Below are 14515 nucleotides of genomic sequence, written 5' to 3'. Positions count from 1 at the left end.
CAGGGAAGGGAACAAAGGACCAGGCTGGAAGAGAAAGGACAGCTTCCTAAAGAACCCACACAGGACAAGAAGGGTGGGTGGAGCCAGGTTAGGCATAAAGTGTCCTATCTGGCTTTGGGTTCAAGGCCAGGCATCTGTGACAGGGCAACCCGGAAGGCCGGGGCAGGCTGTGTCCCACCAGAGGGTGCCCAGCCAGGGGCCCAAGCTCTGGGGTGGGGGTCTGCCTAGGGGAAGGGACCTCTTTTCCAGTATTTCTCTCAGGCAACTTCTGCAGCTTCTCCTTGCCAACACTCAGCTCCCTGAGCTACACAGGACGGGCTGGCGCCTCTTTCAAATTCCCACAAAGGCGTCTTTGTCCGTGCCCTCAGCTCTGCCAGTTCACAACCCAGCGCACACTGACACCGCTACCCTGCGCAGCACAGCTCATCTCTGCCCACAGCAGCTCAGTGTGCTGCCTTCCTTCCGCCCGCTGGGGCTACAGCTCCCGTCTGTCCATCTAGTCGTCTACGTTCACGTCTGTCTTCCATGCCCAGACAGTGCAAGTGCAGGGCACACACCATTCCTTATCATTCTATTGGCCATCAGCACCCAGGAGAAGCCCCAGCGTCTCTGGGTGCCCTTCCTCGTGACCCCTCGCCAGGCTGCTCCATGTCCTCAGGACTCGGGGGCACCCACAGGAGCCCCCCAGAGAAGCAGCACTGACTGGACAGGCTCACGGACTCTCACACACCGCCCATGGGAGACCTGCCCAGGCCACTCGCACACCCAGGGCCCCGCGTTGGGCTTCCTCGTCTCTGGGAATCATGGAGAAGCACCTCTGCACTCAGTGAAGGTCATGGGCATCTCCCCAACAGACTGCGAGCTGTGCGAGCAGGGGACTCTGCTATCTCCAGAACCTGGCCCATATCTGGTATGTAGAAGACAGTCAACAACTTTTAAGAATCTATCCTATCTGGAGTCATGCAAATACCTTCAAAATTACACTTTCTAGAAAATAACTTTATTTCATAAGTATCAGAGGCTGTTTTAATTGCTTTGTGTTTTTTGTGTCCTTTAAAGAATTAAAAAGAAAACCAGGGGAGAAAAACAAGTCGATGGCATTATATAAATAATATATAATTCGGTTATTATTTTCCTAAGAAATTTTACAATAATCTACACTCTGGTCAGGCACACATGAGTAGAATGAATACTATAAAGAAAGAGTTAACATCTCTGTAATATGGGATAAGAAGCATTGCTTTATCTGTTTGTGAGTGCTATTAACATTTACCTGCACACACTGACTTTGTTTCCTAGGAAATGCACTTACCCTGACATCCGTAGCATCTCCATGCCTGATAATACTGGCCCACGTGGTCGGCTCGCTGTTGCTTTCAAAATAATGAAAGACTTTTAGCACTCGCTCCATGGCTCCCGGGGACCGTTCCGTACCGGTACCCAGGTGCGTCTTGGCACTCGAATTCGGTGTGTGATTCAAGTTTGGGTCCAGGTAAGCAGCTGCCATTATTTTGCTAGATGCTAGGTACCTGTCATATTCTGTAAGAGAAAAAAAAGGTTTTCACCGTGCAATATCTGAAGCCTACCGATTGGTGACCCGCTGGTGATCACATGAACAGCAGTTTTATAGCCTCTCGCCGGGCTTGAGAACTGAGACCTAGGCCAGCAAGACAGTCACTATTCCCTCGCCCCCACCCCGCCCCCAGAGCAGGACCTGATTCACCGTAGCATAATATTTATTATACAAACTCTTAAAAGGCCAGGAGTCCTATTTCAACTCTGTCAAAAATCCACTGTGTTCTCTATAAACAATGTAGCGTGCCCCCTTTTCGTCAGGGCCTCTAATGAGGGGACAGTGTCGCAGGAACAGCAGGTATGGGAACTTTGCTGCCGCTGTGAACGCGTTCACCTGAGACACAGGATCCTTGTTCACACAGTAACAATCCAGTGAGTAGTCACTACACTTAGTCGGCTTCAGGAGAAACAACTACAGGCAAAACAAAGCCCCGGCTTCGTCAGTCCCCTTGCAGGAGAGTCAGACGCTCACAGCAGAAAACCACACCAAACCAAACCTAAAGACAGAAACCACCGAATTTCTTAACGTAGGACAGGACTTGCATGTGAGCGCGAAGGGAAAGCCTGGGCAAGACCGAAACTCGCGCGGGGAAAGCCAGCAAAGCCGCCTATCGCAACGGAAGGGGCCTCACACACCCGGAGGCAGGCGGACCACAGGGGGCCCAGACGCTGCCTGCTCCTGAAGGGCCCCGCTGGCTGCGATAGGGATAGGAGCACAGAGGGAGACACTGTCTGCTGGGGGGGAGGGGGCAGGAAGTAAGAGATTAATCCAGTTTGAGGAACATCACAGGCCTCAGTGCCTGAACTCTCACCAGAATGAAGGAGGCACTTCATGCCTGGAGGGAAAGAGGGTGGGCAAGCAGGAGCCTTAGCTTCAGGAAGTTGACTGTGGAAAGAGAAGTAAACCTCCGTCCATCCCCATCTGCCTTCTGGCTGGGGGTGAGGGTGGGGGACACATGAGGGACATTTTGATTTTGGCTCTTTGAAACCTTTGAAGGAAAGCTAGAACCTCGTAGAGAAACTGAGTCTTTGTAGTCCTCAGGAGAAGTCGGTGTACCTTTGGGAAAAAGATTGGGGGTCGGGGGAGGGGGGCTGCTCTCTCTCAGGGACCTTTGCAAAATCCAAACAGCCTGTAGCAAGCGCCCTTCAGGAGGGCAGACAGGGCTGCACTGACGCTGCGCAGCATCTGCCAGGCCCGTCCTACTTAGGAGTGAAGTCACTTCATCCTCAGAATAACATCCCCAAGCCGAGCTGGTTTCTGCGCTGCCCCTTCCCACTGCCTTGGTCTTGGTGTTCTTTCAAGAATCCTGTTGGTCTGTGCTCTGCTCCTGGCTCCTGGAGATGGTGCCCTGAGATGTGCCTGTTTGTCTCAGTTTCCTGCTGCCTGCTGTGTCATCCTTGCTTTCTCTGGTTGTCTCTATTTTGGTCTCATGCTTTGAAGGCAGAGGCTGTCTTTAAACACAGGAACCCTGGGCCTGAAGGAGGCTCGATGACCTAGAGACAGAGCCATCAGCTAGAGCCCCCAAGTGTGAGAACGGCCTGTGCTCTTGACCAGGCTCCTCAGAAAATGATGTTTCCATCTCCCGCCATGGCTGGACACAAGCCTCCTTCCAGGGTTCCGGAAGCCAAGGGGGGGGGGGGGGGCTCATCTCACCCAATCCCCATGAGGGGTACCAGGATGCATTATCCTAGTGGTTAGTATATGGTTCACCAGAAGTTTTCCACAGTAAAGTTTTTAAAACTTGCCCTGGCTGGTTTGGCTCAGTGGATAGAGCGCCAGCCTGCAGACTGAAGAGTCCTGGGTTCGATTCCGGTCAAGGGCACATGTCCAGGTTGCGGGCTCCATCCCCAGTGCAGAGCATGCAGGAGGCAGCTGATCCATGATTCTCTCTCATCATTGATGTTTCTATCTCTTGCTACCTCTCCCTTCCTCTCTGAAATCAACAAAAAATATTTTTTAAAAAAACAGGGGAAAAAACTATATATGTAGGCAAAGCACAATGGGGAATATAATTTATTACAATAGCATGTCAATCGTTATGGCTTTGAAGACTTTCACTGGTGAGGTGTAATCCTCAGAATATCGAGACTAAATCATCTCTGCCTTGAGCCATTTATTCACTTTCTATGGGCAAGACACCCTAGGATCACAAGACACCCTAGGATCACAAGACAGCTAAAACTTCAGCTCAATCGCAGAATAAACATTTAAAAGAATGAGCCCAACACGACCTCAGAGACTTGAACTGAACAGGCTGGAAATGCCATGACAGCGGTACAGCTCAGAGGTATCAGCAATGCCATCTGAGCAACATCTGATTAAAGAGGGGAACACATCGCTTCATAACGTTAAGAACTGTGCCTGGCCCCCCACTCACCACTAGGAGACTCTGGTTACAAAGGTTCCTTATCTGTAAGTGCAAGTAGAAAGCCTCCCCTGTGAGCTGAGAGTAGCGGTCAACAGATGATGACAGTCGCTGAAGAAGGGTGACCTGAATTCTCCAGGCCGAGGAAAGGGGCACACTAAGCAGGACTGCTCTCCCAACGGAAATCCTCAGGCCCACCCCCTTCATCAGTGCTTCAGAAGCCCAGCCCAGCCCCCAAAGCAGCTTTCCGGTGACACTCACAGGCCACCATTCTCACTATGATTGCCTCTGGTATGTTTGAAATGTGTTATTAAATCCAAAACCGAGTCCAGCACACATGGTCCTTCAAAATTTCCTCTTAAACCTTGCCCTATAAAAAAATATGGACTTTTTCAAAACTGAAAACATGCCACCAATATACCATCCCATCATGAACTTATATAGAAGATGAAATGCAAAGAATATTCAACAGTCTGGGATTACCTTCTCAATGAGTCTACTTTAAAAAAACAGTAAGACTTTTACAGTAAAAAAATTAATAGATGATATTCTAGCAGTACTTTGTCTCTTAAAAAAAAAAAACTTAACCAAGCAGACCTCAGAGGTACACAGGCTGGCGTCAACCTGGTGAGCAGGCCCCGGCTCTCTCCCAGTGTTTCCATACGCAGAGTCACATCTTTCACCATGTCTGCTGGCCAATGTAAATGTAAGGAAGAGGAACGTTTACATCCCCCAAACTCATTATCATTTTAAACAAAAGTATGTGTGAAAGTCTCAAGTCAAAATCCACATGAAATGTGTAGGCCCTCACAATCGCCTGGACAGTCTGAAAAGGAAGTGGCAGGGAGCTGGGACCCTGCCCTGGGAAGTGACTGCTCTAGTCGCCCCACACCCGGGCCTCTTGGGGGCATGAGCAGAGCTCAGGTTCGCAGCGTTTGCACCCTAAACACCAACCACTGGGGACCCTCCTCACTCTTCCCTGGCTGGAGAGCTCCCCGAACTTCTTCCCAGACCAGAGCTGCCCTTTCTTCACCGTAAACCCTCCTCCTCCAGCCTGTCAGCCCCCTTCCTCAACTTCCTTCAAGCCTCCGCTTTCCTCACCTCATAATTCAGGGAAACTACCTTCTTTTTTATTGTCAGTTTTCACCTGCCTTTTTTTCTAGCACCTCTGTAATCCTTCCCAGTGTTTCAAAACATGAAACAAACAATGCAGATACTGATACCATCAAAGGGCTTTCTGCATTCAGTCCTGGCCCAGCCTGTGGACGTGACATTTTCTTCAACACTCCGAATTAAACTCTTTAAGCTAGGACACTGCGATGTGGCTGAACTAGTTAGAACAAAGTCCTTTTAAACATGTGAAAATCTGATCTTCCAAGGGCAGGACCTAAGAGGGCTCCCTCCCATCACACTCACAGCACAGCAAACTGTATGGCCGAGGAGACCCCAGAGGGTTCCCAGGATGCCTTAGTTTCAGTTCAGAGTACAATATAGGTCTGCTCCACTATTTTTAGCCTGTTCTAGTAAGCATTTTATGCGTCCTCCTAAATTGGGACACTGCTGTTTTTTGAGGTTAATGTGACTGATAAAATCAAAGTGAGGTTTGGATGTCTAACTGCAAACAGGTTTGTATATTCTTTAGATCTGTATTTATCTAAAAGCAGTAGCTTCTATACTTGACAACACCAGTGCAGCCAGTTCCTACGCCCCACCCCACCTTTGCCTTTATCACAGAACAAGAACTGACCAGCGTGAAGCCGAGCTCCCCTGCCTGCCTGTCCTGGTGAGTACACAGCCCGGCGGGGAGGAGGTGCCCCGACGCCTGCACAGCTCACTGGGCAGGCCCATGCTCAGCCCCCAGAAGCGGGCAGGGGACAAGCTCCTTCGTCCTGAAGGACCCAAAAGCAGGACCATTCCGCCCAAACACCTGTTCTAGCCCCAGAGACTGACTCTGACCCGAAGCTGTCCCTCTTTCCATCCTCTACACACGTAAGCTCCATCTCTTGCCCAACCCCAACCTCTTATTAAGATGGTATTTCAGTTAAAAATGCCTCTACTCATTTGCTCTGTCAGTTAGCAAAAATAATTTTTAAAAATAGATTGCTTCAATTCAACTGCTTTAGGATGAGCAAAAACACTGCAATCTCTCTTCAAAGTTCCTATTTCTAAAGTCACTTTGAATTTTTAAAAACGCAGTAGCTGACCATTTCATACCCCATTGCTACTGGATCCGTAGGTCTGAGATCCAGCCCAGACTTGGTGAGTGAGGTGCCAGCCTTACTCTGAAGGGTTAGTACCAACAGGCGCTACCACACAATGGAGGTGGCTCCATGCAAACGCGCCCCAGCAGGTCTAGGAAAAGACCAAAATGTCCCACAAGCACAGAACTCTGCCTCTGAACACTCATTACTGCTCATGCTCAATAGGCAGTCCCGAGGTTCCCAAACTCAAAGCCCTTTAACATTCAAGAGCTTGAATTAACTCGGCAAAATCTTTGCTCTGAATACCTAATTATTTAACAAAGTGACAGGTGCTTTGTTCAGATAGCACCCTACTCTAACAGTCCTAGTGTCATATGTGTTAGATGCCTAACAGCCTAGAAAAGAACTCACAGAACATTAAAGGCCCCTCAGAAAGGAGAGCGATTTAACAATGGCGCTGCGGCCTGGTGCTGCGCCATCTCCCGGTGGCACCTCTCTAACCCCACCGCCCTTCACCAGCACAGGAGCCTCCTGTAACAATACTTCCGAAGTGCAGTCCCATAATACTGAAATAGTATATTGTAAGGTAAGAATACTTTCATTAACTTCTTCCCTGAGGACTTGTCTCCAGGCTGAATATCCTCTCCTACTTTGAGCAAAGCAGCTACAGGTTTTGGTCTTATATCTGCATGGATTTTATGGCATTTTTAACTTCTAAGCATGCTCCCCAAATATTGCCCTAAATATTATAATAAACATGCTACATTTTCTATTTACATTTTTATATAAATAAAGCCCCTGACAACTGTAGAATGGAAAGCCGTCTATTCAGTGTCGCTGACCCTAATGCCCAGCCCACCTGAGAGTACCATGGATTGTCAACTTAAATAAATATACCGTCTTTACGGGAGTGAAGGTAACCAACTTTTAAGAAAAATCTATGCTACTCTTCTTTTTCTATAGTCTTATTTAAGTTAAAATTAGTCTCATTATTCTTTTTAAATTTCCACATCATAGAACAGATATGGATGTCTTGATTAAAATAAAAAATAAAACATACAACTTCAAGAGACAACGGACAGAGCATATAAAAAAGATAGTTTACACACTTAAAATGCATTTCCACAAAAATCCTTTTACTCTTTGAAAAGCTACCTAGTTGGTTCCCTGCAGTAGCTGCAAACCCACGCCACATCACTGCTCATTCCCCTTCAATTTAACTGTAAATCTATTTGAAATAAATTCTACAAAACTCTTTACCGTTTTAGTGCAAAGTGTGAATGTAAATAAAATGTAAACCAAACCGATTTTTAGGTTACTTATACCTTTAGCCCAACACACTGGGAATGGGCTACAGCCGCTCTTCTCCATACAGCCGGCCCCTGCTGGTTTCAGGGCCTGTCGGCCCACCAGTTCCAGCAACATCAACTCAGCGCTACACAGACCAAGCCCGGAGTCCGCACACAAAGTCCCAGGTCCGCGCTCCCACAGCCTGTGCTTCCATCCGCGACCAAGCTTCCCTGGCTCCGTCTCTGTCTCTCAGAGCTCGAGGCACACCCGGGAGGTGCTGCTCCTGTGCAGCCCGCAGCCGCTGAAGAATGCCTCTGCTACAGTCTCCTCCCGCTTCCGCAATCTGAAACAGACCATCCTGGCCAGATTAGGCCACCGAACAGAAAGAAACCAGCCAGTCACCAGTAACGTGACCCACGGGCCTGTGTTCCTAGATTCATTCAGGGCAGGAGGGAGGGGAGGAGGAAGGAGGGAGGAGGGAGGAGGGAGGCCAGCAGCCAGCCCCTTATTAATATGCTAATCTCAGCCTTCGTCAGCTTGTCCAGCAGCCTGTGGACACAAGGGCCAGGCGGGAGCCCAGCACTGAGTGAGCTGCGGATCAAGCCCCACAGAGCCCATGTCTGCACGGGCCACCTCAGACCACTGCCGCTTTCAAGGTCACGCCTTGGGCATTTTCCAGTCTAAATCTGACCTTACAGTTAAAATAATTACCTTGATAAAATAAGAATCATTTTGAAAACAAAACTCTTATTGTCATTAAAAAACAAGCTGTAAAATAAATATATGTCCATAGGAGCCCAAATCTTTTTAAGGTAAAATATGTTTCCAAATTGATACTTTCATAGTAAGTTTGTAAATGTATAAAACTATCTAGAAAACATACAGAAACAGAAATTTGAGGGTGCCAACTTGTTTTAGAATTAGCTTTGAGGAATCTCAAGGGATCCAAATGCTTGATCGCTTTTCTTAGCTTCAAAATGTAAGAAACTCACATTGGAGAAGCAGGACGGAAAACAAGCTGACTCGCAACGTCTTTAAGATGCAACACTGCGAACTCATGCATCCAAGCTGAGAGAGAGTCAAGGCCATCTCAGAATGCAGCGATGTGAGCACCCCACGCAGCAGCAGGGTCAGAGTAGCCTTCCGCGTCATTGTGTTAGTAGCCAATCCCACGAACTAACCAAAAAATCAAGTGCTTTACTTAACTGTGAACGTGACCGAGGCTTTGTGCGCTCACTAACTTGTGAAAAGGAGCTGAGCAAAGGCTGAGAACCAGAGGCCTATCTGTGTCCAGTGGGGCCCGGGCAGTCTGTCTCATTTCTAACACGCTGCTCTCGATGACGGCTTTGTCTCCAGGCTTCACAGTCAGGCTCCTAACAGCAGCGAGGCTCAAGTGACCTTGTATGTGCCCCAGTGAAAACACATCAGTCACCAGGTGAACTCTGACCCCAGGCAACACTGGGAAGAAAAGGGGCTCCAGAAAAACACAGGCAAGCAAGCTAGAAAAAGAAGAGACAGCAGACAGATCAATGCACATCCATGAAACTGTGCCCAGCTTCCACCACTTCCAAGGAAAGCAGGACAGCAGGCGACTGCCGCCCTGGGAGTAGCAAGTCTGATGTCTGATCAGATCCCTGAGGACGCGGGGGGGGGGGGGGGGGGGGGGGTGCGTCTGAACCAAGAAGTAAGAGACTGCACTAACCGCCCTCGCGGACTCTAAGTCTCTCTCAGAGCTAGGACTACTCTCCAAAAGAGAAAACTAAAGCTACCTCTACTAGTCCTGGGCGTTCTACTCCCTAGATGCTGACGACATCTCATTTTCACATCTTCTCAGCCAAAGCAGGGCTAGCACATCTGTGAAGACAGGGTCACACACTGAGCCCACCCGTTACCCAGGAAGACAGGGGTCTTCACACACACACACACACACACACACACACGCGCGCGCCTCCAGAGGGACATGACTAAGCACCACCTGTGCAGAGAGGGGCTGGCGGAAGCGGGGCGAAGGCAGGGCCGTGGAGGGGGTCGGGGCAGACGCGGAGCTTTATAGGATGTAGCAAGTGAGTGTGGAGAGTGAGGAAGAGACGAAGCCAGGTCTCTGACGGCTTTCTCCCACCCCGTCAAGCTTTGGGGATAGCCACATATCCCTCCAGTGTGCACAGTCCTGAGTGCCTAGAGAGGCCGAAGATAAACAATCACAAACCCCTCCAGGCAGGAAGCAGACCCCACGGAAGCAGCAGCTATACAAACATTAAGAACCAATCAAGTCACTAAGAAAAAAGAGCAGACGGTGAGGGTGAGTGAGAGAGAGAGAGAGATGGGAGGGGGGGAAGAGGGGACAGGAAGCAGGTGCCACCACCACAGCACAGAGCGGCTCACCTGTGCCATGCGTGTATATGTAAGACCATCCCCATCACTGAGGAGAGGAAGCTGAGGATCAGAAAGGTCGAGCAACGTGCCCATGGCCAAAGAGCTAAGCAATGCCCAGGGCACCAGGCAGCTTGGTGGTGTATCATCACTCGTATGTTCTTCTTGCTAAATATTAAGAACTTATGCTTTTAAATTCCCCAGCCAGTGACATCTTGAAAAGAACTGGAATAGCCTACAGTTAATGGCAACATAAGCAAAAAAAGTAAGCAGTCCTTCATGTTTTCTGACTTATGAATTCTACACACTAATTTATAAAGATCATAATTCATTAAAAGTTCTATAATTTTTTTTTTTTAAGTCCTCACTCGAGGGTATTTTTCCATTGATTTTTAGAGAGAGTGTGAGGGGGAGAAAAACATCAATGTGGGAGAGACACATCGACTGACTGCCTCCTGCACACGCCAGGACCAGGGTCTGGACCAGGAAGAATCCTGCAACCGAGGTAAGTGCCCTTGCCTGGAATCGAACCTGGGACCCTTCAGTCCACAGGCTGACGCTCTATCCACTGAGCCTAACCAGCTAGGGCAAAATTCTATAATTTTAAAAACAAACTCTTTATAGTATAGTATAGTTAAAAGCAACTCTGCTAAGTCCTACTTAACAGGTCTTAATTAAAAGACTTTTCTTTACAAGAAAGATACTCAGACGCAAACCTTAGTCATCCTGACGTCTCTGTCTCCTGGCACAAAACATCCATCAGCAGAACCCTTGAACAGCACGAGGTTAGGGCTACCAACCCTGCAGAGTCAAAAATCCACACATACTCCTGGCCAGTCTGCTCAATGGTTAGAACATTGGCCTGTGCATCAAAGGGTCATGGGTTTGATTCCCGGTCAAGGGCACATACCTGGGTTGCAGGTTCAATCCCCAGCCTTAGTCGGGGTGTATGCAGGAGGCAATCAGTTGATGTCTCTCTCACAAAGATGTTTCTCTATCTCCCTCCCTTCCTTCCTCTTTCTCTAAAAAAAGAAAATCCACACATAACTTCGACTGCCCCCAAACTTAAGTGCAGCCGTCCTTCGGTTCCCACAGGGATTAGTTCCAGAACCCTGAAGCATGGCCCAGGATCCAGCATGAGAATCACTGAGTGAATACTGACTCTCCTGAACCCGTTTGTCCACGCTGAGAAGGAGGACGATGACAATAGCTATCACTACGGAGCAGCAACTAGAGTCAGTCACAAAGTCGTCTAACAGCCACACTGATAGCGCAAATAAGAGGACAAGGACGACATAATGACGACACCCAGCTCATGTTTACTGCATGCCAAGCCCTGTTCTAAGTATTTTCAAAATATTGACTCATTTGGTTATTAACAGCCAATCGCACACGGTAGATTCTATTACCCTGACTCACAGATGAAGAAACTGAAGCAGAGAGCTAAGCTACTTGTTCAAGGTCACAGAGCTTCTAAGTAGCAAAGCTGGGTGGGACTCCCCCTGCAGCCAGCTCCACAGCCTGTGTTCCTCACCTATTTTCTCAATGAGCACTCCCAACAGCCAATGAGGTCCGTGATGCTGTAATCCACGTGGCATGGGAAGGAATGAGGAACAGAGTAATGAAGGGCACACCCAATACACAGCTAACTGGTCAGTGGCAGAGCTAGACAGGCTCCAGCACTCGGACCCCAGCCAGACCAGACCACACACTTAGCCCACCACCTACAGTGTCGCCGACCTCGCTTGCTACCAGGTCTCCAGAGCGCGTCAGGAAGAAGGCCCTGCTGGGCCTATGGAGCAACTGAACCAGGGAGGACCACAGGGACAGAGAAAGAAAGAGGAGAGACGCACCACAGAAAGGGCATGAGACAGGCGAGCTGCTCTCAGGGGACGACCCCTGGTGACGGCATTCCTGCCCCAGCACAAACTCAGACAAAGCCAGTGCAGTACCTGCTGGACACGAAGCTGGTGGCAGAGAAATGCATCAAAATGCCCAGGAAATAAGCACAGCCACGGAGGGAAACCGCGCTGCGGTGGGTGACCCGGAAGGGAAAATGCAACACCCAACAGGCAGGAAATTCTGAGGGTGTTCTTGCGCTAAACAATCCGGAACCAGAGCGGAAGCTTTCACTGGGCGCTGCAGGAATGTTTTAATCGGGTAGCACCTGACTATTTAGTCAGTGGCACTGACCTCTTTTCCCGTAGATTGTCAAATTTAAAAAGACAACAGTCAACATAACAATAGCCGTCCCAGGTGAAGGAATCAAAATTATACTTTGTTTTTGTCAGATCGGCAAAAAGTGTGATATATGTTTTGGTGTGCTCCAGAATGTCAGTAATTAGAGTATGTGTGCCATGAGATGAAAAAGGTTGAAAATCACTGGACCAGAGCACTTCCACAGACACTAATTAATGGCTATCTCTAATTGTTTCGCCATACAGGAGATCAAAGCTAAATTCCAGGCTTAGAAACTATTGGGAGGCTACTTGTCATCAAGTTTAAGAGAAAAAAAACAGCCCTGAAAGCTGTCAGATGCCACTTTAGGTTTTCAAATATCCTGGGAGGGGCATGATGACACAGTGCATGCCAAGAAATGCTGCAAACATTTCAACCTAACTACGCATGTCATAAAAGAGGGTTTTTTAAAAATATATTTTATTGATTTTTTACAGAGAGGAAGGGAGAGGGATAGAGTCAGAAACATCGATGAGAGAGAAACATCTATCAGCTGCCTCCTGCACACCCCCTACTGGGGACGTGCACATAACCAAGGTACATGCCCTTGACCGGAATCAAACCCAGGACCCTTCAGTCCGCAGGCCGACGCTCTATCCACTGAGCCAAACCAGTTAGGGCGGGGGGTGAGGGAGTTGTTTTTGATCAGAATAACACAAACATCAAAAGAGAGTCAACCAGTTATTTACTTTAATGTTGACATTGCTCAAATAAAACTTTATTTTATTGAACATGCATGTACACACCTAACTAACTTGAGCATTTCATCCATTTTCTTTTTTCCCCCTTAAATCCAATGTATCCCTGGTGTGAGCACTCACCTTAGTTAGCAAACTGCAGCAGTATCAGAGGACTGCTCCTCTCTGTTAGACACAGAAGCACAGAGGCCTCCGGGCTGCAGCCTCCGGGCTGCCTGCGAGAAATTGGCTGTGGCTGGCCAGCTCCCGCAGGAAGGCATGCTAATGTCAGGAGGGCCCCTGGTGGTGAACGTGAGTCCCTTCTACCACCTACATTTCTCAGCCATGAAGAGGGAAAAATCAACACTACATTTTAAACTATCCCTTGTGGGGGCTTAAAAGAGCAAACTGTTTCTACAACCTGACTCCGTACTCTTTTCCTGAAACAGCAGCAGCTGGTGCGGATCCATTCCTTGCTCCAGTGAGAGGAGGAGACATAAGTGACTTCTCTCTCCAAACACAGCTACACGGTGGCCGGTTTTCTTTGTCAACTGCCCTCCCCTACACTTTTGGTTTTGTCATATTGGTATCGACAGATACTATTCCAACTTAGCAAGAAATTTATGCAGTCACTTTTCTAATTCTACTCAAAATTTTTATGATGTTAAAACCAACCTCATACTTATTCAGATGATCACTATTTAGAAAACAAAACAAAAAATAACTAGTGTTGGCAAGGATGTGAAGAAATTGTTCGGATCTACTAAGAAAAGAGAACTTATTTTGTGGTAAGCATTAAACAGTTCTTTGTTCGGCATTTAATGAAAACTAACTGTGGCTTAAGCAGAAAAGATGCAGAGATGAAATACAATCTTTGCCCTCAAAGACTCTCAGAAACAGACTTACCCCCAAATACACAAAACACACTGTTGAACAAAGAAACACATTCTATGGACTAGGAGGGGGAGTTCCACAAGGGAAGCAAATAGCTGAGCTGTGACCTTCTCTCCCCGGCAACACAATCACACCTCGCCCAGCACATACACAGAGCAGGCTCCTCCCGCAGCCAGTACCGAGCAGGAACTGGAAAAACAGGAGCCATACTTCCAGGCCTTGCTAGGAAACTGAGACTGCATGACATAATTTCCTTTCCCTCATACCTAGTCTCTGTAGAAATAGAAGTAGGTCTGGGGGAGAAAGAACAAAGGAGGAAAGTGAACTGACCCTCAAAAGGAAATGAAAAAAACAATCCAGGGCCCTGCCCCTCGGACATCTAAGACAAAGACACTGCCAAAGCCAAGTTCAACATAAATTATAAATCACTATGAATTCTGGGCCCAGGAAGTCCAAGTTCATGAGGCTTTTTCCATACCAACATATTGGTAAACACCCCCAGCGAGGTTTACGAATCTTCTATCAACTGTCTGTCCTCAATACCACTAGCCTATGGGGAAGAGCAGTCTGGTTCAGACAGACTAGGCAGAATCTCGCTCTACAACTGGCCACCTGTGAGCAAAAGACAAGTTCCAAATTCACAAACTGCAAAAGAGCCCCTCTCTCTGGGGCTGTTTCCTCTGGTCAGAATGGGAACAAGGCCACGGAATCACCGTCACAACCGGGTGTGAGTGCTGAGCACACTGCACACGCCTCACAGCGTCTTCCACACCGGCAGGAGGTCCCAGAGCTACACGCTCTGCCCGAGGAGAAAGCTGGGCTTGGTGTCAGGGAAGAGCTCCTAAGCGAAGCCAGGCCTGCACCCAGGCCCACGGGAACGGCTATTAGTAGAGAGCACACACGC

The 14515-nt window shown here is 48.3% G+C and overlaps 1 protein-coding gene across 9 annotated transcripts in view; it reads right to left on the bottom strand.

Annotated features, from left to right (window-relative positions):
• The window catches only part of PTK2 (protein tyrosine kinase 2), a 113908-nt gene that overhangs the window by 82924 nt on the left and 16469 nt on the right, over positions 1-14515 (bottom strand). For 6 of the 9 annotated variants that reach the window (XM_036337584.1, XM_036337585.1, XM_036337583.1 and 3 more), the window contains exons 3-4: positions 8639-8931; positions 1313-1539 (exon numbers count right to left, since the gene is read on the bottom strand). In XM_036337584.1, coding sequence (XP_036193477.1) covers positions 1313-1539; positions 8639-8750 — 339 coding nt within the window. In that variant the 5' untranslated portion in view covers positions 8751-8931. The remainder of the gene's footprint in view (positions 1-1312; positions 1540-8638; positions 8932-14515) is intronic. The other 3 variants (XM_036337589.1, XM_036337590.1, XM_036337592.1) reach the window with 2 other exon arrangements.

The sequence above is a fragment of the Myotis myotis genome, unplaced genomic scaffold, assembly GCF_014108235.1.
Source record: "Myotis myotis isolate mMyoMyo1 unplaced genomic scaffold, mMyoMyo1.p scaffold_m19_p_16, whole genome shotgun sequence".
NCBI classification, from domain to species: domain Eukaryota; kingdom Metazoa; phylum Chordata; class Mammalia; order Chiroptera; family Vespertilionidae; genus Myotis; species Myotis myotis.
The sequence above is the reverse complement of the archived record's forward strand: the minus strand, read 5'-3'. Positions and strand labels throughout refer to the sequence as shown.